The 24364-nt window shown below is 36.8% G+C and overlaps 1 protein-coding gene across 1 annotated transcript in view; it reads left to right on the top strand.

Moving 5' to 3' along the window:
- The first annotated feature begins 750 nt into the window (after positions 1-750).
- LOC140493994 (uncharacterized) overlaps positions 751-24364 on the top strand; it is a 38173-nt gene continuing 14559 nt past the window's right edge. The window contains exons 1-8 of the mRNA XM_072592929.1: positions 751-817; positions 9522-9668; positions 12629-12781; positions 12947-13087; positions 13912-14073; positions 14453-14497; positions 17091-17189; positions 20867-20911. Of these exons, the coding sequence (XP_072449030.1) occupies positions 769-817; positions 9522-9668; positions 12629-12781; positions 12947-13087; positions 13912-14073; positions 14453-14497; positions 17091-17189; positions 20867-20911 (841 nt within the window). The 5' untranslated portion in view covers positions 751-768. The remainder of the gene's footprint in view (positions 818-9521; positions 9669-12628; positions 12782-12946; positions 13088-13911; positions 14074-14452; positions 14498-17090; positions 17190-20866; positions 20912-24364) is intronic.

Genomic DNA, 24364 nt, shown 5'->3' with positions numbered 1-24364 from the left:
TGACCTAACCTGAACATCTTTGGACTGTGGGAGGAAACCGGAGCAGACACAGGGAGAATGTGCAAACTCCACACAGACAGTTGCCCGAGGTGGGAATTAAGCCCGGGTCCCTGGCCATGGGAAGCAGCAGTGCTACCGTGCTGCCCCAAACAGAATTTCACAAACAGAAATATAGCAAGTGTCAGGTTCACTGAGACAAAATTTAAAGTCCTTTAGAAAGATCATCTTAAACATTAAAAACATGATTTAGACTGCACCTATAATTTTAGCTATACATTTAAATCCTAATCAAAACAAGTACAGCTCAAAGAAAATTCATTCTCTGCTCTATTGCCTTGGGGCATTCCTGTGGCAGTAAGAGCAGAGAGAGGTGCATTCAAGGTTTTAGCAAAGATGGAGGAAGCTAGGGTATAGTGTAAGAAGGGATTTAAATTACATACACCCAAATTTCCTGGATGTTTGAATTGGTTTACTTTGCTGAGCTTGCTCCATGAACAATTTAAGGAAGTTTAAAAGCTTTTTCTATCAGATTTGGGTAATGAAAAATGCCACTCTTTTCAAATAAACAATTGCTTTCAAAACTCAATGTTTATTCAGACAGATCTCTGCACTATACATGCACTTGACCCTGGGTGGAAAGTCCATTACCACATACGGTTTTGTGATGTCACGGGAACCCACGTCGTGTTTTGTTCGGGGCGGAGGTATTTTACTAAATACAGTAGCAGAGGACGAGACCAGTCAGTGTACACTTGGTGAAAGATTACCATGGACATGCCTTCAGTGTTATATTTACTAGCCTTCTTAGGCCTGCAAGGTAAGTCAAAAGATTTATTTTACTTCTCAAAAGTAAAATGAAAATAATTTTATTTTTAGCTATGCTGGAAAACCACAACATAACACGTATAACGAAGCTGAGGGGTGAATGTAGTTAACCAGCATCCTGTTTGTAGAGTTTGCGCTTTTTGTAATAAAAACAATATTTCATTTTAGTCATAAAAGAACGTTAAATTCAGTGCTAGATGGCTAATATTAATAATTTATGTGTTGCATACTTATATCTATGGTAGTTACTGATAATTGAAAGGCGTGTTTCACTCTGATTAACAATGGGCTAAGTGTTCACATAATCTTATGTATCAAAAAAATTCTCCAGAGAAGAAAAAATATAAACTACTTACATATATTCTCAGAGAGTATAGTAAGCTTGCAATGACTGACTCTTCTGCACAAGCAAGTTCAGTATTTAGTCTGTGCTGAGTCGGTTAGTATCAGCTGGAGCAGCATTAATAGTGTTGCAATTGTTGGTGATGCGCAAATTGGGGCTGAGAAAAATCAGCAAACGATTACTAGTCCATGAAATAAAAAAACAAAAGAACTGTGGATTCTGTAAATCCCAGAAACAAAAACAGAAATTACTGGGAAAGCTCAGCAGGTCTGAGGAAGGGTCACTCGACCCGAAGATGCTAATTCTGATTTCTCTCCACAGATACTGCCAGACCTGCTGAGCTTTTCCAGAAATTCTTGTTTTTGTTGTTAGCCTATGGAAACCTATTGCACATATGCACATCAGGTGAGCACGGAATCAAACTCAGATATGGCCCTCCCATGAAAAAGAATTCCACCATCCCTCAGGATCTGGGATCACCTTGCAATATTGGTTTCTTGAGTGAGGTTTCCAAACTAGCCAACTATCCATGGAATAGCATCTCAGGAAGAATGGACATCTTTGGGAAAAGACTAGAAAAAATAGTTGAGTTTAAAATCTTATTACTACTCATCACATAGCATTTGATAGGGCCTTAATTTGTGGGCATTTTTATTAACCACAGAGACATTCTTTCCAACTAGTATTTTCATAAAACAAATCTTTAATGATAGATAGCAATCTGAAATGTACCCTGTATGTATTGTGAAAACATTGTTATTATTGTTATTATTGCCAACCAGTTCAGAAAACTGAGAGGATGAGGGAGAATCATTCAGTTTACTACAACTTTTTCTAACTTCATGGTCCACCTCAATTATTTTAACTGTTGTACTTTTAAAGATAATGTAAGAGAAATCTACATTAAACACCTAGTATATTTTACAATTCCTGCTCATACCATCGTATCTTTCTCATATTTTCCCCAACATATTCTTCCAACTGAGTTTCGGTGAGAGATCGACAAACATTGAAAACATTATTGCAGCTATCTCTCATAAGTTTTTCCTGTGTATACTTGGGTCCTACTAGAGAATTTGTCCTTAAAAAAACAATCTGTTTAGAATTATTATGACACACTTCATTGGTAATTGGGACTTGGACTTGAACCCTGACTTTCTGACCTCAAGGTAAGAACATGCAATACAAATGCCTTCTCTTGTCTGTGTTAAATTAGCTTAATTGGTAGATATACTATAATTGTGCTCAATAATTTTGAATCCTGTTGAAAACAACCAAATAGAATTTTTATGCATAATTAATGTTCTGCAATGGCTAAGGAAATATGGGAATTGTGGGTGAACTGTCAGGCCCCCTCACATTTAACCAGCCTGTTGCACTCATTGTCAAAGCTCATGCAAGAGAAAGAGTCACGGTCCTGATATCTGAATGGAACCAGTGATTGTGAAGCTGTGACTCAATAAAACGTCTTAAAACATTTTATATCCAATAAAGTACTTGTTATCACTTTTGTACTGCTAACCAATTGTACACAGAAAGATTCCAGAAACAGTAAATTAGATTACTTACAGTGTGGAAATAATGAGATAACTAACTGGGTAAACTGTTTTGGTTAATGTAGACTGAAGGATAAATATTTACCAGAACAGCAGAAAGAGTTCCAATGCTCTTCTTCAAATTGTGGCTTCAGATCTAATATGTACACCTGAGAATATTCAGTACAGCATTGAAGTCACAGATTAGGTACCCATTATCTCTGAAGCCTTTGAATTCAGAATGTTCTGAGAGTGCTACACACCACCTCTGTTGATCCAGAGGGTCAGGAAATACAACAAAGGAATAAAGTCTTCTCTCTCTCCAAAGCAGAAATGGATTCCACACCTGGGTTTACTAGCAGATTAAAATGCTTAACAGGTGAAATCCAACTTCAGGGGGATAGCAAAATGGAAGGTAGCAAATTGAGAAAATAAACAATCAGTCAGACTGTATAACAGATGTTCAATTTGCTTTCTCCTGTTAATGCACAGTTGAAGGTGAACTTCACTTACAAAGGCCTCTACATAAGGAACTAATATTAATCTGCTGAACTATTGCTATAAATACAAGGACTTAAAGTGCATAAATAATAAAGAAGTATCAGTGCAGTGTGTTTATATACACAATTGAGGCAATTTTTATAAACATTACAATTTACATGAATATAATTATAATTACCAAAAATATAAACTGAAGAATCTACTTGAATCAACAGTGATTTATTTAATTAAACATGTTCGTCAGGACAAAGTATATAAATAAATAATGTCTGGTTTCCATGAAGCAACAATGTGTACCACCACTCCCTGGACATTCAACTGACAGTGTCCAAAGTGAAATGCATAGACAGGTCGCACTGAACTCCTAACTTTGATTTCCGTCACTGAATTAACTAAAAACATTTGGATGTGAAGCCTCTCAGGTCAGAAAAGCTTTTTAACACTCATTTTCCCTTGCTATTTTACTTTGCAAATGGTAAATTTAAAATTAAATTTGAAGATTTTGTGGAAATGACTGATGGTTATAAATCATTTAAAATGCATTATTCATAATTTATGCACTAGCATATAGCAATCTAAAGAACTCTTTAATATGTCCCATGTATTCTTATAAACATAAGTATTTACAATGCCATTGATACTGTGATAAATGCTATAGTTTTAATGTAAGAACAGCATAAAATGTGAACATATTTATGACAGTACATCATTTCTCTGCTGATTTACTCTAGTTATAGTGGCCATAAAGCTTTTAAAATGATTAAACAGTCTAGATGCTGAAATGAATTGCAATAATTTACTAAAGTAATTTAAATCTTAGACATTTACTGCAATTTTGAACCAAACTGTGACAAACTAGATATTATCTATTGCAGTAAAAATAGTCAATTCAAGTTTTCATTTTGTAGAATTTCTCCTATCTAGATTTTGATCCTTATCTTGTCTCAATTCATGCTTTTCTATGTCTATTCACATTAATGCAGCAAAGCACGACAGGAAGAGAGAACACAGCATGCGTTTTTACTTCCCTTCCAATAACAGAAAGTAATCTCACCACACCTGTTAAATTGCTGCCTCTCACCTATTCAATTATCAATCTTGATAGAGCCTTCCTTACAAAAACAACACATCTCCAAATATTTTGAACAGCCCCTGCCTTAAGGTTAACATATCATACTCAAGCGCATTCTAATGCAACAATCTATTAACGTGTGTAGAAGTAAAATACTTCCTCACAGGAAGTTAGTGTTGAATTTGAAAGTGAATCAGTCAATTTTTTGAAAAGAAAATATGATCAGTTTTGTGATGATCACACTTACATCCAGCTCTCTACATTCTCTCATGCATTTCCCAAATGCAATTTCTGTTCAGGCAAACAAATTGCACACACGTTCCTACAGCAGAAATAGATGATATTGCTGGTTAATGTGTATCTGATGGTGGTAGTTTTAAATCTAGTTCAAAATATGCAGTTATAATTTGCACAGTGTTAAAATCAAATGAGGTTAAGTTTGCCATCCAGTAGACCAAAATGGAAAAATAATTATACCCTAAAAATTCCGGAATCAATTGATAGAAACATTCTACAGCAGCAATTTCATTTGCATTAATGGACCTCAACTGTAATCCACAAACACCAAATATGTAACTCCAAACAGTTGTATCATGTAGATTAATAAAACTGAACTGAAAGGTAGGAGGCAACGTTGGTGGCAGTCCTCAGTTCGTTAGCAGAAAAGGCTTCAGATTTCCATCCAAAACCATCTATATTTTCTTCACAATGTCAAGATTTTGATGTGAATTTTTAGCACGTGGTCCAAATTCAAGTATGAGTCTCGATTCTATTTCCCTACAGTTGAATTTGTTCAGAAAATTTGAACAAACTCAAATCCCCCAGCATGCATCTGGATTTGAGGGATTTGAGAAATGGGGTCATGTTAAGAAGTCATAATATTGGATAACATTTTCAATTAATTAGTGGCAAGCCAATGAACTCAGGGTGTGTTTGGGAACATGGGATTGGGACGTCATAGCTATTACAGAAACTTGGCTGAGGGAGGGACAGGATTGGTAGCTCAATGTTCTGGGTTTCAGATGCTATAGGAAGAATAGAAAGGGAGGCAAAAGAGGAGGGGGACTGGTGTCTTTGATTAAGGAAAACATTACTGCTGCATATGGAGAAGATATTTCTGAAAAATCATCCATTGAAAATATATGTGTTGTAATTAGAAATAGGAAAGGAATGATCACCTTGATGGGATTGTACTATATCACGAAAATAGTCAAAGAGAAATGAAGAAACAAATATATAGCGAGATCACATATACATGGAAGAATAATAAGGTATAAGAGTAGGTTTTTAATTTTTCAAACATTGACTGGGACTATCATAGTACTAAAGGTTTGATGGTGAAGAATTTGTCAAATGTGTTCAAGAAAATTTTCTTTGTCAATGCATAAATGTTCCTACTACAGAAGGAGCAAAACTTGACCTTCTTTAGGGTAATAAGGTCAGGAAGATGACTGAAGTGATAGTGGGGGAACACTTTGGGTCTAGTGATCATAATTGTATTTGTTTTAAAATAGTTATCGAAAAGGATAAGCCGTTCATAAAAGTTGAAGTTTTTAATTGGTGTAAGGCAAGTTTTAATGGTATGAAACTAGAACTTTTAAAAGAAGTTGATTGGAGTAGACTTTTTGCAGGTAAAAGGATGACTGTTAAGAGGGAGGCTTTCAAAAGTATCACAACGAGAGTTCAGAGGCACTGTGTTCCTGTTAAAGTGAAGAGTAAGGCTGGTAGAACAATGGATGAATAAATGTATTGAGGTTCTAGTCAAGAATAAAAGAGCATATGTTACATACAGACAACTGGGTATTGCATTTTAGTAAAATAAACAAGGACAGGACTTGTACAATTAAAAGTAGGGCCCTGGGTAATATTGTAGAATGGAGACACCTAGAAGTTCAAATACATAATTCTTTGAAGTATGCGTCACATGTCGACATGGTGGTTAAGAAAGCATTTAACACTCTTGCCTTCATTGGTCAGACCTTGGAGTATAAAATTGGTACATTATGTTGAGGTTGTAGAGAACATGCGTGACACCTCTTCTGGAGTACTGCGTTCAGTTCTGGTTACCCTGTTATCGGAAGGATATTATTAAGCTGGAGAGGGTTCAGAAAAGATTGACCAAGATGTTGCTAGGAATGGAGGGTTTGACTTATAGGCTGGATAGGCTGGGACCTTTTTCACTGGAGTGTACGAGATTGAGGGGTGACCTTACAGAGGTTTATAAAATTATAAGAGGTGTAGATACGGTGAATGATAGGTGTCTTTTCCTTGAGGTGGGGGATTTCAACATTAGGAAGTATAGTTTTATGATGGGAGAACATGCGGTTAGCTGATATAACCACTAATGCGTTTAGAGTAATAAATATTGCTTCAGTGAAATTGGGAATTTGTAACTTGAGTTTTGCATACCAGTTGTTCACTACATGAAGTTACAGTATGGTTTGTGGTTAAACCTACATAATTGACACAGTTGCGTGTGGAATGAACTTCCAGAGGAAGTGATGGATGCTGGTACAGTTACAATGTTTAAAAGCCATTTGGAAAAGAACATGAATAAGAAATGTTTGGAGGGATATGGGCCAAGTGCAGGCAAATAGGGCTATTTAGTTTAGGACTATGGTCAGCATGGACTGGTTAGACCGAAGGATCTGTTCCCATGCTGTATGACTCTATACTCTGTGACTCTAAGTAATTTCCTCCCATTTCTCAATTCATGAAGTTGTTCTTGGGATCATTTTCATGTGATTACATTCAGGGATATGAGCTGGCCCTCTGTGGGTTCAAAGGTTATGTTTCCTCCTGTGATATTAGCGATCATGGCTAATGTCATGTTCTGTCTCTAAGTGATTGGTAAATGTTTCCAAAGTTCCATGAAGAACAGTAACATGATTCTATAGGGTCTTATTTTTCCATTTCCCAACATTTGAGGAAGTCAACAAGAAGTTTTTATTTGACCATGTATTGGGGATACAGCTCCTGCCAGTAAAACCACCATTTGGGATAACATGTGGTTAGCTGATATAACCATTAATACGTTTAGAGTAATAAATTTTGCTTCAGTGAAATTGGGAATTTGTAACTTGAGCTTTGCATACCAGTTGTTCACTACATGAAGTTACAGTATGGCTTGTGGTTAAACCTACATAATTGACATAGTTGTCTTTAACTCAGCATGAATCATTGCAAAATGAAAATAGTCTGCCTCCTGATGTGTTTAAAATAGAAAAGTGAATAACCAAAGTGTTGCAGATGACATAGCTTTACAAGCTCAAAGAGTAACATCTAAATAACTTTCCAGAGGGGGCTTTTTAAGTGTTAGCAATGACTCACATCTTGTTGTAGTTACACGAGAAAGACCACTGTGGTCAGCGGCGCAGGATGGTAAGGTCGGGTTGGGGGAGGGAACATTATCCTAACTTTATTTTAGAAAGTACCAAAGTTTAGATATTGGAATCTTCAAATTATTTAACATTTCTTTTTCTTTCCATGTTTTGTCATATTGATTCAGACTTTACAAGCCAAAGTTCTTCTTAATTGTCATTTTGCAAACTTTCCACACATGTGACCTCTGCTGTACTTGCATGACCATAACAGGCAACTTTTGCTCTCACTTCCTTTCATTATGCTCCACAGTTTGCACTTCAGTTGTGAAATTGTAAGTTCTGTGCTCTTCTGCTTTCACAGAATTTTAATGCTTCACATAAACCCAGGAAAGCACAATTTGAGATCTTCAAAATATCCAATAAGAACCTTTGACTTAATTGTTTCTCACATGGAAACAGATTGCATAGGTTTACCAAAAATATTGACTTTTCAAGCAAAATGTGCAACTCCTTTCTTACCTGATAACAATGCAACTAATCGCAGATATAATAGTTGTGTTATTTTCCCAATGGTTTAGTTGTATTGGTAAGGAAGGTTCTGAAGTTCAATTCCCTGTGTAGCTGTTTAGATAGGAAAGGGTTCTAGATTCAATTCCCTGTTTCCAGAGGATTAATTCATTTTTCTTTCACTCTTTCATGAGACAAAGGCATCTTTTCTTTTTGTCCTTGGACTCAGTGGGTTGTTCAATCACATCAGAGGGCAGTGGGTCTGGAGTTACACATAGGGAGAATCAGGTAAAGTCAGTAGATAGGGTTTTTACAACAATTACGGCAGCTATCAAGGTTAGCATTACTGGAAGTAACTTCTGATCCCACATTTTATTAAAATAAATTGGAGTTGATGCCCCCATTATGTCAGTCTAGATTTCTTGATTATAAGCCCAGTGACATTACCATTATATGACCATCTCCCTATGGTGAGCTTTATCTATAAAATTAATCAATGTCACTCATGTAGAATGGCCACTTGGGAAACATGTGGCACTGTGAGTTCAAGAGAGGACAGAAAAACATTGATTAAAAGTTGAAAAACCATAGTCATGTAAATGTAGCGTGTATCTGCGTATTACCCTGCAACTCCACATAGCATAAAGTTATTGAATAGGCTGCCTTGAAATTTTTGCCCGGTCCCAACCATCATTACCCTGATGGCAATGGTGTTTCCATGTTTTATCTCCAGTTAAAGAATAGTGAAGTATGTCCATCATAATCTCCTTGGAACATGGAAAGTGACCAAACATGATTTTCACCAATGTTTGGAACTACCTCAAGTACTTCAGGGAAAAAAAAATTGAGCATATTTTGCAATCCTTCATAATGTGAGGATTTGCTGACTATTGATGGAAGTTTCATGGTTAGAATGCACAGGGGAAAATAGAGCTATTATGTTCAGTACATATGGTAAAATCAAAAACCACTTGGGACTATTGTTAAAGGGATATTACCGACTGTGATTTATGGTTGTAACCAGAAGTTCTTGAAATCACGATTAATTTGAAATAGTTTAGTGAGTCAACAACTTATACAGAGATGGAATTTCATGTTTTGGCAGAATTTATTATACAGGAATGTTATATTTTCGCAATGTACATTAAACTATTTAAAATGCACAATACTGTATTAAATCAACTGTTCATTAAAAAACCTCACTTGATTTGCATTTCTATTGAACTCAATATTTTTGAAGAATCTTCAAAGAACATGTATATTCACAGACAATTACAATACTTTGATTAGTTCTCTGGCTCACAAGTCAGATAAAGGATGTTGGAATAGTAAGTTGAGATTTTAAGATATTACATTTCTAGTGAAATGCATGGATCTCAAGTGCTTGTTTGAAATATAATGTATTACTCTTTCAGCAGGCTCAGCCACCCTGAAAAGAGAGAACATCACAGTACTGGAGGGGGAGTCTATCGTTCTCAATTGTATGATGGATAGAATTGAAAATTCATCTATTGAGTGGACAAATCCAAAGCGGCAGGTTCTATACTTCAATAATATCCGAGGTAAGTTAAAATGTAATTATTCAGAAAGGCATGAGAAGACTATTCAGTCCCTTGAGCTATTCCACTATTTATCAGCATCTATACCTATCCTTTGATATCCTTGCCTTTCAAAGCTCCATCGTCTTTTGTCTTGAAAATTTCAATAGACCAAACAATTGCAGCCTTTTGGGGATAATTTTCACAAGGCTCTATACTGTAGAGCAATCTGTTATGAAACATCTTATCAAAGGCTTTCTCAAAGTCCAGGTTGACAATGACTGTACTGGATTATCATTATCTGTTCACTCTCAACATTCCATCAAACTTATGCGATAAATCTTTATTTTCCAAGAAGCATGTTGGTTATCCAGCTGATTACTTCTCTGACTAGTTTATCATGAATAGCATGTCTAGTGATCTGTCTGAGCATTTTACTCTTTATTACAATCAGTTAGTAGTTCTGTGTTTCCCTGAGAGATTTACAAAGACTCTCCACGAAAGAAGAGAAATTGGAAAACTGGAAGCTCCTTTCAACAGAGCAGAGGTAGAAGTGTTAAAGATTGTAAAGGATTTTGATTAAGCAAATGGGGAAAAATTCCTTCGTTCGTAAATAAAAGTCAGAGGCAAAACAATGAAGAAAGTTATTTGGAGTTTGATTTTAACACAGAAGATTATTAGAACATGAAACTACTGAACAGTAACAGTCTTGGGAATGAAATATATAGACAGTAAGAAATTTCTAGGTTCAGTCCTTGGTCTGTGTTGAATTTATTAATCAAATTACCCCAACAGTAAATATCAGCATTTAAACTGCATCTTCAGCACAGCCAAGCGTCACAAGGCAGAAGCATTAACAGATACAAATCAACACCAAACCACATTTAGGATATATTAGGACTGGTGGCCATTTATTTGACAAAAGATGTAGGGTTTAAGGTCAAGATCACTTGGAAATGTTTCTCAAGTTACATTAGATTTTTTTTTGGTGCAACCAAGATTTTACTTTGCATAGATACAGTGAATGCAATGGTTAGGTTAAGCTATTTCTGTCCGGCAGTCTGTGAAACAAATGCCTGAATTGTACAGACATGGTTGCGGTCTGACACAATCTAGATTTTCTCAACATAGTTAAATGAGCGTCTACTTAACCCTTTACACTCAAATCACCATTTCCCCTTTAACTATCACTCATGTCTTCTCCTTTATATGACATACTAATGGCAAGGAAATTTTAGCTACAAAGTTTGTATTTAACAAGAGGCATGAATATAAACCTGATATTGAGTTCTTATTATTATTATTATTTTTAAAACTTACAAACCTGATATTATTTTTAAAACTTACAAACATTTAAATTGATAATTTTATGAATCAACACTGATGTGAACCTAGATCGTTGAGACCAACATGGGCTTTACCTGATTTCTGAATTATTCTTCTCTCAATGTTTATTTATTTATCTCAGTTTTGATCCAGTAAAATAAAGTAGCAGCTTGAATTCATATTGCTACAATAAAAAAATTGACCAAGTCAGACGATTTAGAAGTGACTTACTTACTAATATTATATAGTGTGCACAGTCAGTAATAAAGATTTTTTTGTCTTTAAAGCATCATTATAGAAATGTATATCATAATTAATTACATTACATCGATTTGATTTTTTTATGAAATATAATTCATAATGTTCAAAATATTGACAAGATGTGCTAAACTCTTTTCTAGAATAAATATACTATGGAAAAAACAGAAAATGCTAGAAATAACTGAACAGGTCATCCAATACTTTTCAAGGAAATGGACAAGGTTAATTTCAGCTGTTGACCCTTCATTGTTCAGAAAAAGGCTGTTGATCTGAAATGTCACAGCTTGACTTTTCCCTCTACTGATGCTGACTAAGCTGCTGAGTGTTTTCAGCATTTATGATTTCCTTCAGCTTTCCAGATTTGTTTTATTATTTCAACAACAATTGTTCTTCAAGTTATACAGGAATCATGTTGCAAAAATAATAGTTGCTGGTTTTCACAAATCAAAAATACATGATTTAAATTTTTCTGTTGTTGTGTCTCATAAAGTTACAGACAAACCTAAATCTAGCACCATTTCTAAGTTATCAGGCAGCTAGCTGGTAGTCATAGAATGATGAAGAAGGTGGCAGAGTGACAAGATCACAATTCAAGAGGCCCAGATGAATTCTCTGGACATAAGTTCAAATCCTAACAATGCATTTGGCAGATTTTAAACTTCAATTAAGAATTCTGGTGACTATGACAACAATCAACATTTATGGTAAAATAACATGTCCAGTGCATTTATTCTTTCTGAGAAAAGAATTTTGCTGACCTTACCTGGTTTGGCCGACATGTGACCTCAATGTAATTGAATCTCAACTGACCTCTGAAGTGGTTGAGCAGTAACCCGCTTTAAGGAGCATTTAGGACTGCCTTGCTGGTAATGCCTAGTGAAAACATCAATAATAAAACTTATACGAGTTGATGTTGAAGTAAGAGTAGACTACAACTAAGAGTGGTTATCAATATGGTACGAAGTTACACTTTTAGAAAACTAGATTACCTCCAGTTATTTAAATCTTGATTTTATTTATTTATTTATTTATTTATGGGATGTGGGCATCAATGGCTGGGTCTGGATTTATTGTCCAGCCCTTAATGTCCTTGAACCAAGTGGCTTACTACAGCATGTTATTACTGGGACAGTTAAGAGTCAACTAATTGCTGAGAGTCTAGATTCAGATATAGGCCAGATCACATGGCAAGATAGTTTGTTCCTGTGGATAAGGAGAAAGATGAATAGATTTCACACAAAAGCAATAAAATGTTTAACAGAAATACATTTCTTCCTCTTTACAATCTTCAAGTTTCAACTTTCAATGAGGGCAGGTTGTTCTCATTTTTGGATATATGCCTGATTCTTTGAATGTTAATAACAATAATTATGATGAAGAAATTATTTTTCCAACAGGCATAAGGGACAGAAGATATAATTTAGTGCATTACTCAAAAGCAAAATTGTTTATCACACTGGTGAATACAACAGTGGAAGATGATGGAGTGTATACCTGTTTATATTATAACCATCCGGTGATATCCAAAGAAGTGTATCTCACTGTTTTAGGTATGTACATGTTAGCAATAAGACCTTTGATAGTATTGTTTAATTATTTGATTGAAAGAAGTAAAAGCCAGTGTTGAGGAAACTAATTAGTTTTTCACTTTGCATGACGTCTAGTTTATAAGGCAACATTTCACAACTAATTGCGCATGTTATTTCCCTCCCCAGCACCCCCATCTCCTCCTGTACTGAACATTACTACACGTTTACTGAAGGGAAGAGAGGAGAAGGTGGTTAGCTGCATTACCACTGGAAGCAAGCCAAAACCTCAAATAACCTGGCTCTTAAACAACAGACTGGAGTTGTGTGGTAAGGAAGTTTTTAGTTTCCTTTCAGTGTATATTTGCTTTTATTTCCCTGATTTCCCTTTTCTTCAATCCCAACATTCTTACGGAAAGACCATCCTGTCATCAGCAGTTGTAGTGATGTGGCAGCCTCCATCACAGCTATACATTCTCTGTCTTAATCTTAACGACACTGTTTAAGTAGCAATTCAACTTATTTGAATTGAGTCAATTTTGTTTCAGAACTGCATGTACAGGAAATCTGAACTAAAAATAGAAAATAAAGAGTTAAAATATGGTCAGCATATGTAAGAAGATACATCCACAGGTTCCAGCAGACTTTTCAGATCCACACTGCCTACCCCCACCCTCCCCCCCCTACCCCCCACCACCAAATTTCACAATTTGAAAGACTCTGACCCAATTTCTTCTTATTCTTTTATTATCCATACAAGAGGACCCTGGAGTGCTCCATATTCCCTGACAGCTTCTTCTGACTCAGAGAATTGAACGTCGTCACTGATCCCAGTGATCTCAAACCCAGTTGTTAGAGTAATTCAAAAAGCATGTTTTCAAATAGTTTCAGAGATATCATTTTTGTTTGGCCATGTTTTGACTGCTCACAAATGTGGTATGCACTTTAAAAGCAGCTGCTATTTTATATCCCTGCATGGAACTTTCTTTTTCCAACTGATGCAAACCACAAATTCTTGTTCATAACAGTAACAAACATATAAAAAATACAACACCAGGTGGTGCTATAGGTCCGGCATAAATGCTACAAAAGAATCTAAAATGCAGTATTGAAATTTCTCAGAATTCACTAAACCTTTTGTTTTAAATACGCAGGACACACAGAATATAATCCAGAAAATAAAGGGACAAAGTTTACAACAATCAGTACGTTGAATATAAAAGCACATGATCAAGAATCCAGAGTTGACTGTTTGGTTCGGCATGAAAGCCTAATGAACAAGATTCTTCGGGTGACCTACAGATTTGACAATCACTGTGAGCAGAATCTTCACAATCATTATATTAACAGTGCTTAGATTTATATTTATTAACACATAAAAGTAGATGATCTTACTAACTGATGCAAGTAAATGCAGCAACTAGTGAGGGAGTAGATTCACTCTTTGTACTATTGTAGGCCATGTTTAAACCTTATCTCTGACAAGCAGCATATACTAATATCCTGAACTGGGAGCAATTTGCAGAAGTATTGTGAGACATAAGAAACTGTTTTCAATAGTTAAAGAGACCAACACCAAAGAAAACATCAGCTCCATGTCGTGACTTAAATATTCACCAAATACATAATTCAAAAGATTATCGAGCCATTGAATCTCCATAACCTATATATAATCAATATTTTGTTTTATAACAGATAATTCTCTTGGACTAACTGAAATATACAGTCAAACTACAAACGGTGAGTTTTTGCTTCAAGTTCTATAGCACAAAGACTTTCTCCACCACCATCCCCCACTCATGTCAATGTGAGCAATTTACACATCTCCTCCTCCACCACCTGTGGTAATGTGGGTGCAGATTGAAGATACATGTCTGCACACTGTCTGACTGCATCCAGCCAACTCTGAGCTCATTTGTTTAGAGGCACAGGCTGCAAGGATGACGCAGGGGAAATGTTGATTGAGACAATTGCAATCCTTCCAAAACCCACATCAACTTCGAAACAAGTTCAAACACTCGCTGAAGGCTGAAGATGTTTTATTTCAAATACTAGGTAATCTCTTGATAAAGACCAAGTGCATTTCAGCACAAACCAAAGTTATCTGGACCCAGACATGATGGGAGGGGTAAATGAAAGAGATTTGGAGAAAGTTTGAGGGGCAGGAGAATAGAGATGTGGACAGGACAGGAGACAGAGAAAAACATAAGAAGAAAATAAGGAAGGGGAAATAATCAGAGAAGGAAGGAGATCTGCAATAAGAGCAAAAACTATGTCAGAACGGTGGATGTGGAGACAAAGAGAAAAGGGTTTTCGAAAGTTCAATGAGGAAAAATATTTTTGCTGGTCTGTGAATGAATAAGTGAAAAGTGTAAATTTAAGATTATGACTGTAAAAAGAAAAATTTGAGAATTTCTACAGCTGTGTTGTTAAATATAAAATGGCCCATTAGTCCTCAAACCAGAATCCATAACACATTTTTAAAAATAATTTGAATAACCGTTTTTTAAAAAGCCAAGATTGAAATCAGAATAAGGAAAGAATTTCAATTAAATAAGCTTCATCAGAGTCATAGAGATGTCATGTCATAGAGTCATTTGGCATGGAAGCAGACTCTTCAATCCAATTCGTCCATACTGACCAAATTTCCCAAACCAAAACTACTGCCATGTACTACCTACATTTGAGGAGAAAGTGAGGACTGCAGATGCTAGAGATCAGAGCTGAAAATGTGTTGCTGGAAAAGCGCAGCATTGGCCCATATACCTCCAAACCTTTCTTATTCATGTACCTATCCAAATGTCTTTTAAATGCTATAACTGTAACCTGCATCTAACACTTCCTCTGGCAGATCATTTCCATAAACTCACCACCCTCTATTGAAAAGTTGGCACTCATGTCTTTCTCCTCTCACGGGGAAAATGTGCAAACTCCACACAGAGAGTCGCCTAAGGCAGGAATTGAACCCAGGTCTCTGGCGCTGTGAGGCAGCAGTGCTAACCACTGTGCCACCCACAAATAGTGGGAATAGAGCGACAGATGAGAATGGTCCCGAAGTTAAAGAGAGCAACTTAATTAGAAAAGGCAGGCAGGAGCAAGTCAGAGAACGAAGTAACTGAAGAATTAAACTGCATTTATTTCATTGCAAGGGGACTTACAGGTAAGGTGAATGAACTCAGGGCATGTATGAAAACATGGGGCTGGGACATCATAGCTATTACAGAAACTTGGCTGAGGGAGGGACAGGTCTGGCAGCTCAATATTGTGGGGTTCAGATGCTAAAGGAACGATGTGACAGGTAAATGAAGTGGGGGGGGTGATGTTGATAGGTTGGAGTGTAGGTGGAGCAGATAGGTAGGGAGGAAGATGGACAGGTAGACAGTTCAAGAGGGTGGTGTCGAGTTTGAGGGTTGGAACTGGGATAAGGTGGGGGGAGGGGAGAGAAGGTAAATGGTGAAATCAACATTGATTCCGCGTGGTTGGAGGGTCTCAAGGTGGAAGATAAGGTGTTCTTCCTTCAGTTGTTGGGTGGCTAGGATTTGGTGGTGGAGGCGGCCACCCACCTTATCCCAGATCCAATCCAGCAACAAGCATGGAGAGAGAAATAGAGTTAGCTTTTCAAGTCCAATATGATGATTCCAAACGTCTGTTCTATTTCTCTCTGCACAGATGTTGCAGGGCCTGCTGAGTTTCTCCAACATTTTCTGTTTTTATTTCACATTTTCAGCATCCACTCTACTTTCCTTCTATCAAAGTGCAAATATGCTGCCTTTCTGTTGTGTACTTCAAAGGCCAGTGGAGTCTGTAGATCCATGTCCTTTTAAACTATAGTATTGACAAAAGAAATCATCATGAGCTACTGAACACAGTGAATGATTTTGGACCCATCACTGGTGGTGGTAGAGGAAGGAGAAATTTAGGATAACTACTTCAGACTAACACTTAAGAAGTATCTAAGTGATTTAATAATAATGAGTATGAAATCGTAACAATGTGCTATATTTTATTCAGCTCAAAACAAACTAGGCCAGACCTGACAGGAATCAAGAAATACTAAATCTAAGCACAATATATCTTCAGCATAAATTTAAAAAGTATGGTCATGTAGTTTATACTTATTTTGTTTATTCTTTTGCAGTAAAGATGGCAAAATGTTTCATAAAATATATAATTTCAACAGTTTAGCTATTATGTTCATCAGTTAAGTTAAAGGAATAGAATATTATGTTGTTGTATTTTGTTCCTCCAGGTTTTACTTTCTGGTTACACTTAACTTTCGTGATGGAAATCTTTACATTCATTTCTTCTCTTTCCATTTTGCTTTTGTGATCAGAAATTAACCCAACCTCCACAACAGAATCAGCAACCACCAGTGAATTGTTTGAATCAGTCACTCTGGAAAACAGCACAGAAAATATTTCTACAGTTAACTGTGAGTTCCCAGTTTTGTAAAAGCAAATTTAGAGTGGATAGTTTGACTTGAGTTCCCAATGGATATGGCACCAGGAGAAACTTCTTCAATCAGAGAATGGTGAATCTAAGGAATTCAGTGCCACAGAAGGCTGTGCAGGCCAGGTCATTGAGTATATCTAAGACAGAGGTGGGTAGTTCTTGATTGTAAAGGCGATCAAGGGTTACGGGGAGAAAGTGGGAGAATGGGGTTAAGAAACTTATCAGCCATGATAGGATGGCAGAGCAGACTCAATGGGTTGAATGGTCTAATTTCTGCTCCTGTGTCTTATGGTCTTATACCTTACTTGGCATCAACGGCAACCTCACTCAGAGACGTTTACTTCCATCTGACCTTTCTGCATATGGTGTACAAGTTTATGAGGGCCATGGGCAGGATGGATATGAATAGCTATTCCCCTTAGTTGAAGGAACAACAAAGCAGGGACATAATTTTAAGCTGAATGGCAGGAGGTTTAGAGAGGATTTAAGGGGAAAAGAATCACCAGAGATGATGGAAAAAATTGGAATGCACTGCCTGGAAGGTTATAACCCTTTTAAAAGGGTGTAGATGAAGTATCATAAAATTCAAGACTATGGCCAAGAGCAGGAAAGTTTGATTTGTGGAGATAGGTCAGCCCTTCTATGCTGTATGACTCTATGGCATGCTTAAAACTGATGCATGATAACAAAGTGGAAATTGTCCCAGGTTACTGGTGTCACTTTGAATATAAAATTCACAAAAAAGTAGTAAAAGGGACAGACATTCTTCTTTTTAAAAATGTTGATGCCAGTATTACTGTCTTGCTTTCGATTTTACAATTGCCATATTATTTCATTGTCTCATTTGAAACTTGTTAATGAACATGGACTGACAGCTTTTCTGCATACTGTATCAAAATAGAAAGAGAACTAATCTGTAAATCCAGCTATCTAGCAATACAATTTCATCCATTGCTACCGAAGCCAGTATCAGAAATAGTGCAGAAAACAATACTGTATCTCATCTTTGCAAAAATATTCTATCATGGCAGCAACCTAGTGATTATCGTCCTTTCTGCTCAGAAAATGAGAGAATGGCAGAGCCTGCTCCAAGTCTCGACATAAATAAGCACACAGTTGCTTAGCTACCGTTGCCACATTTTTGAGTTGAGACATTTGCCTCACATATTCCACCTCACGGCTGAGGAATGAGAAATTTGGTACCATCTGATGCTTGCTAAAAGCAATGGGAGATCAGATTCAATCTGTTTCGATGTGCAATTTGATATCATCACCTTTTCCTTCAGACATTTGTATTTCTTTATAAACGAGCAGGTGGTTGAAAACGTCACTGGTTTAGTTGTGAATATAGTTACATGATTATCATTAAACAAAATTATGACACTTCAGCTGCGAAGTATTTCCTTGGACTGACTGAATGACTAATATCACTTTTTTTTTAAAAAAGCACATATTTTCCATTGTGTCAATGTGGCTGCATTGCAAGTCGCCCTGGCCATTCTTTGAGTTCAGAGTTAATGGGTCCTGTATTCTCATTTCTATAGCACACATCCCACTCTGGACTTCTTACTGTTTGCAAGAGTGACGTAGGTAAAACAAGATGTCCTACACCCACAGGAAATGAAGTTTTGTTCTCACCCACCTAAACTACATTTACCTGAACTGAAGTCAATGCTGCTCCTAAGGTGCTCCACCTAGTGGTCAAACTGATTTAAGCACCATCATGACAGTTATGACAAGAAAGAACCATCAACTTCCTGCCCATTCATTGCCAAGCCGTTGTCTAAGAATCAGCGGACTGTGTTTATCAGGCATCTGGGTGCTGCAGCATGTTGAACGATCAGTCAATGGACAACTGCAGATCAGCGCCTACAGGAAAGCAACAACACAGAGACGAGATACTCAACTACAGGAGCAATCATCCCAACACCCAAAAATGGAGCTACATCAAAACATTATTTAAACGGGCCACAACACACTACAGCACCCAGGAACTATGAGCAGCAGAAGATAAATACATTTACAGCGTATTCAAGAACAACAGGTACCCGATAAACACAGTCCACTGATTCTCAAATAACAAACCCAAACAAACCCAAACAAGAGATGCAACATGTCCAGAGACTCCAGCCACACTACCATACATCAAAGACATCTCAGAGATGACTACCAGACTACTCTGACCCCTTGGCATCATGGTAGCCCATAAACCTACCAACACACTGAAACAGCTACTGATGAACATAAAGGACCCTGAACCAACAACCAGTAAAATGAATGTAATTTACAAAATACCATGCAAGGACTGTAACAAACACTATAGCAGACAGACAGGCAGAAAACTAACTGCCAGGATACATGAGCACCAAGTAGTCACCAAAGACATGACTAGCTATCCCCAGTATCCTTACATTTAGACGAAGAAGGACATCACTTTGACTGGGACAACACCTCCATCCTAGGACAGGCTAAACAGAGACATGCACAGGAATTCCTAAAGGCCTGGCATTCAAACCAGAACTCCATCAATAAACACATTGATTTGGACCCCAATTACCAACCTCTAAGAAAAAGAACCAGAAATGATATCATCTATCTTAACAGACCAAGACACATAAATGGACAGCAGGGCAGAACACCAGCGCTTCAATGGAGACTCACCTAGCACAGTGACAAAACATCTGAGAACAAACCTATCAGCTCAGCGAGCAAAGTTACAACCTAAGGATGCTTTCTATGGTGCATCTATAAAAATTGCTAAAAGTCTTTGTGGACATGCCACGTAGAGGCATTGGTATACTTTCTTGACCATAGCGTCGACATGGATAAACAATGTGTGACCACATGAAAATGCTTTTAACAGGTGTGAGATTGGTACATGAAGCAGAAGTATGATTTGCTGATGAGTTGAGAAAGAATGAAATGAAGGAAGGTTGTGAGGAGCGTTTTCATGGACGCAATGGACAAATGACAGTTCCGGACAATTTGATGTAATTTTATGTATTGAGCACATTAAATTATTTGGACCAATTGAAAAAATACTTACTTATTTTTAACAATTTTAAAAGTTCTGCTAATTTCAGGTTTAATAAGCCTCTGACCAGTATTAGCTATTTGCACCTCTTTATATTATGACTATCTTGGACATGAGATTGTAACCACTAACAACTTAGAAATCACTTAGCAACTGGTTTGCCTGTACATAGAAAAAAATGGACAAATCTGCTAAGACCCGTTTTAAGCAGTGTGCCACTGTATGTATGTATAAATAATTTTATGAATATGTTGTTTGAGTATAGGCAAGTTCAAGAATTCTGTTCTTGAGTCTTGAACATAATTCACAAAAGCAGATTTGATTCACTGTAAATGTTTCCTTTTGTCACACAAGTGCATTTAACATTTATGTACTTTGACAAGTCAAATTATTTGAAATCAGTTCATTGATAACGGGATCATGGTCAGGGCAAGAATAACAACAATTATACAATCCGAAAAGGAATACACACATGAATAAATGTGAAATATATAAATTTCACGACTTACTTGTAAAAGGAAGCATAAAGTGCATGTCTAATATGTAATACAAAATTTAAGCAGAAATAGACATTTGTTGAAAAACTATGTGAGCTTATTAATTTATTTTCTTTAATTTAACAGATGACTTCCTCACATCAACAGAAAATTCAATGCTGTTTACAAATGGTAATTTTTTTAAGTTTAAGCAGTTAGTAGTCTTTGTGTATGGAAAATTTTTAAAAGTATTTCCAGTTAAGAATGTTTCTTTCATTCATGGAATATAAGCATCACCAGCAAGGTTTAGCTCACCCCTTACTGTCCTTCAGAAGGTGCGAATGAACTGCCTTCTTGAACCATTGCAGCTCTTGTACTGTATGTACACCACTATTAAATTAGGAGTTGTGAGATTTTGACCCAGCAATAATTAAGTAACAGCGATACATTTCTGCGTGGGATAGTTTTGTTTGTGACTTGGATGGAAACATACGGTGTCATTCCCTTGTGTCCTCAGGCTTCTTCAAGGTGATAGAGGCCAAGGGTTTGGAGACTTTTGTCAAAGAAGCCTGGGAAAGTTACTTCAGTGCAGGCACTTATTTATCTTGATTATTTATTCTTTCCACACTAAAGAGGGATTAGCTTGTATGGCCTCAGATCCAAACCAGCAATGTAGAATGTTGCCTGGTGGAGTGAGGTCACAGATCATCCTTGATCTCATTGAATGGTAGCCCACAACTTAGCAGCTAATTGTTCATGGTGTCAGAAACTATTTTTATTCAACAAGTCTTCTAAAATCATTAGAAACATCATTCAATTTTTAGTAGCCTTATTTTTGTCTGAACTTATTCTAAATTATACAATACTAAATTTGACTTAGAAGTGAATGTTAAGTCCAAAAGATGCTTTATCACTAACATAATTAAGTAAAAACCATTTCTACCAAAACATTCATTTAATTATTTATTATTCACCTGTGGGATGTGGGTTCGCTGGCTGTCCAGCATTTATTACCCATCCTTAGCTGTCATTGAGAAGGCAGTGGTGAGTTGCCTCCTTGAACAGCTGCAGTCTACATGCTGTAGGTTGACCCACAATGCACTTGGGGATAGAATTCCAGCATTTTGACCCAGCGACAGTGAGGTTTGGCAATATGTTTCCAAATCAGGATGGTGAGTGGCCTGAAGGGGAACCTGCAGGTAGTGGTGTCCCTAGGTATCTGCCGCCCTTGTCCTTATAAGTTGAAGTAGTCATGAGTTTGGAAGGTTTGTCTAATGAGCTTTGGAGAATTTCTGCATCTCATAGATAGTACACACTACTGCTACTGAGTATCAGTGGTGGAGGGAGTAGGTACTGTGGATTGATGCCACTTAAGGGGGCTGCTTTGGCCTGGATAGTCATACTATTTGAGTGTTATTGGAGCTGCACCCATCAGGCAAAAAGGGAGTATTCAATCACACTCCTGACTTGTACCTTGTAGATTGTGGACATGCTCTGGGGAGCCAGGAGGTGAGTTACTTGCTGCAGTATTCTTAGAACTGGCCTGATCTTGTAGCCGTTGTGTTAATGTGCCAATTCTAGTTCATGGTAAACCCAAAGATGTTGATAGTGGGGCATAGTGATGGTAACACCACTGAATGTTAAGGGGCAGTAGTTAGGTTGACTGTTTTTGGAGTTGGTCATTACCTGGCATTTGTGTGGCACAAATATTACTCATCACTTGTCAGCCAAAGTCTAGATATTGTCCAGATCTTGTTGCATTTGAACATGGACAGTTTCAGAATTTTCACGACATTTATATCATTCTAAATATTCTGTGAAAATAACCTCTCTGTTCTCATATTATAATATGGTATTTTCTCTCTAATATCTTCAAGGGATGTGAGCATCACTGAAATTGTCCATTATCCAACCCTAATTGCCTTTGAGAAAGTGCTGGTGTGTCATCTTCCTAAAATGCTGAAATTCAGTATAAATTATATTAATTTGTTTTTGGTCTGAACTTAATATTCAGTCTAAAGTATGGTGTACATTTAAGTTAAATGCAAAAACAATTGCAAAAAAAATCACTTATAAAAAATTGTTTCATCATATGAGTTCTGCAAATATAATTTTACAAACCTATTATCATAAAATGGAATTATTGTAAAATGGAATTTAAATTGATCTTAATATTTCTTTGTTTATCTAAACCGTATTTGATCAAAGGGATTTTTTAAAAATCAGTTTATCTTGCAAATTATTAACTATTTTCTTTTCTGTTTGATTATGGACAGTTGGCCAGATTTTCCAGTGGCCAAGTGGTTATTATTCCAGCATAGACAGGAGTTGCACTGGGGAGATTGCAGAATCCCCATTGTCGCAGGCTTGGAGGGAGTTGCACAGCAAATTAAATATTCCACTGGACAATTCCTCCATATCATTGGAATGCTCCAAAAGTATTCATTTAAATTGGAGAATGCAGAGGATTTTTTTAAATTAATTGTTCAGGAAGAGTTATACTATTAAATGCAAGTCCTCACTCCTGAGTAACTATTCAACTGACGCAATCCTCAATTCACACGCACTCCCAACTCCAACTCATTCAGACCACCACACGGTCCCCATAACCTGACCCACCCAAGGGACCTGATACCCTTTTCTCCTATCACTGGACTCCGTATTTGCACTACTCCAGACCCAACACCAGCTTCTCTCAACCCGCACCTAAACTCCACCAGAACCTGATTTCAACCTGATCTACCACAAACACTTCATCACTTACATAGTCCACTTGTCACTTTACACTGTACCCATTTGGCATCCTATCCCTACTCAATGGCACTCCACTCACCTGATGCCCTAATTATTGGGCACCCTACCTATCTGGTACCCTACCCTCCTGGAACCCCAACATCACACTTATCATGTGTACACACCATGCGACAGCAGTTGTTTAAAGGGCCTTTGCAACCTTTACATTTCAAAATAAGGCAGCTGTGGGAAAGGAATATTATTTGCCTTCCCGTAACAGTTCTGCATTCTGAAGAAACTGTCAGAATGCAGGTGCAATTCAGTATTTCTGAAGGTGACCTGATTCAGAAATGTGGAGCGCTCTCTCCTTTCATAACTAAGAATGACCAAAGGGGTCAATCTGCATGAAAATGTCACTCCTCAGAAGATCTGGCCCAACAACTGTATTTATATCCAATCTTATTATGTCAAATGACTCAACATACTGCATAAATTGCCAAAATAACTCAGCTCTTGCAAAATTACACAAACTGGCAGAGATGAATATCCTTTCATCCTGTTTCCTAACAGTTTAGATGAAGTAACAGTTTAGACTGATTGAAATCTTTAATTAAAGGAACAAAGGTTTGCTGCTTGAAAACGCTGCTACTTTTCAAACCATGTCAATCAGTATTTAGCATTTATCTGAACTAAAAGGCAGGACCTTACTTTCATAGTTCATTTGAAAATTAATTCCTCTGCCAATGAAGAACTGACTGATTCCAGCAAAGGACTGTTAGACTAGATACCAAGCATCAAACTGAAACTTTCAGATCAATAGTTATGAGTACTTGCAACTAATCCAAGTGACTAGATAAGATGTTTGTACAAAATAAGGTTATTATTTGTTAAAAGAATGTAAGTTTCTTTTAA

Source organism: Chiloscyllium punctatum, chromosome 23, assembly GCF_047496795.1.
Source record: "Chiloscyllium punctatum isolate Juve2018m chromosome 23, sChiPun1.3, whole genome shotgun sequence".
Classification (NCBI taxonomy): Eukaryota; Metazoa; Chordata; class Chondrichthyes; order Orectolobiformes; family Hemiscylliidae; genus Chiloscyllium; species Chiloscyllium punctatum.
Note: the sequence above shows the minus strand (reverse complement) of the source record. Positions and strands in the feature narration are given on the sequence as shown.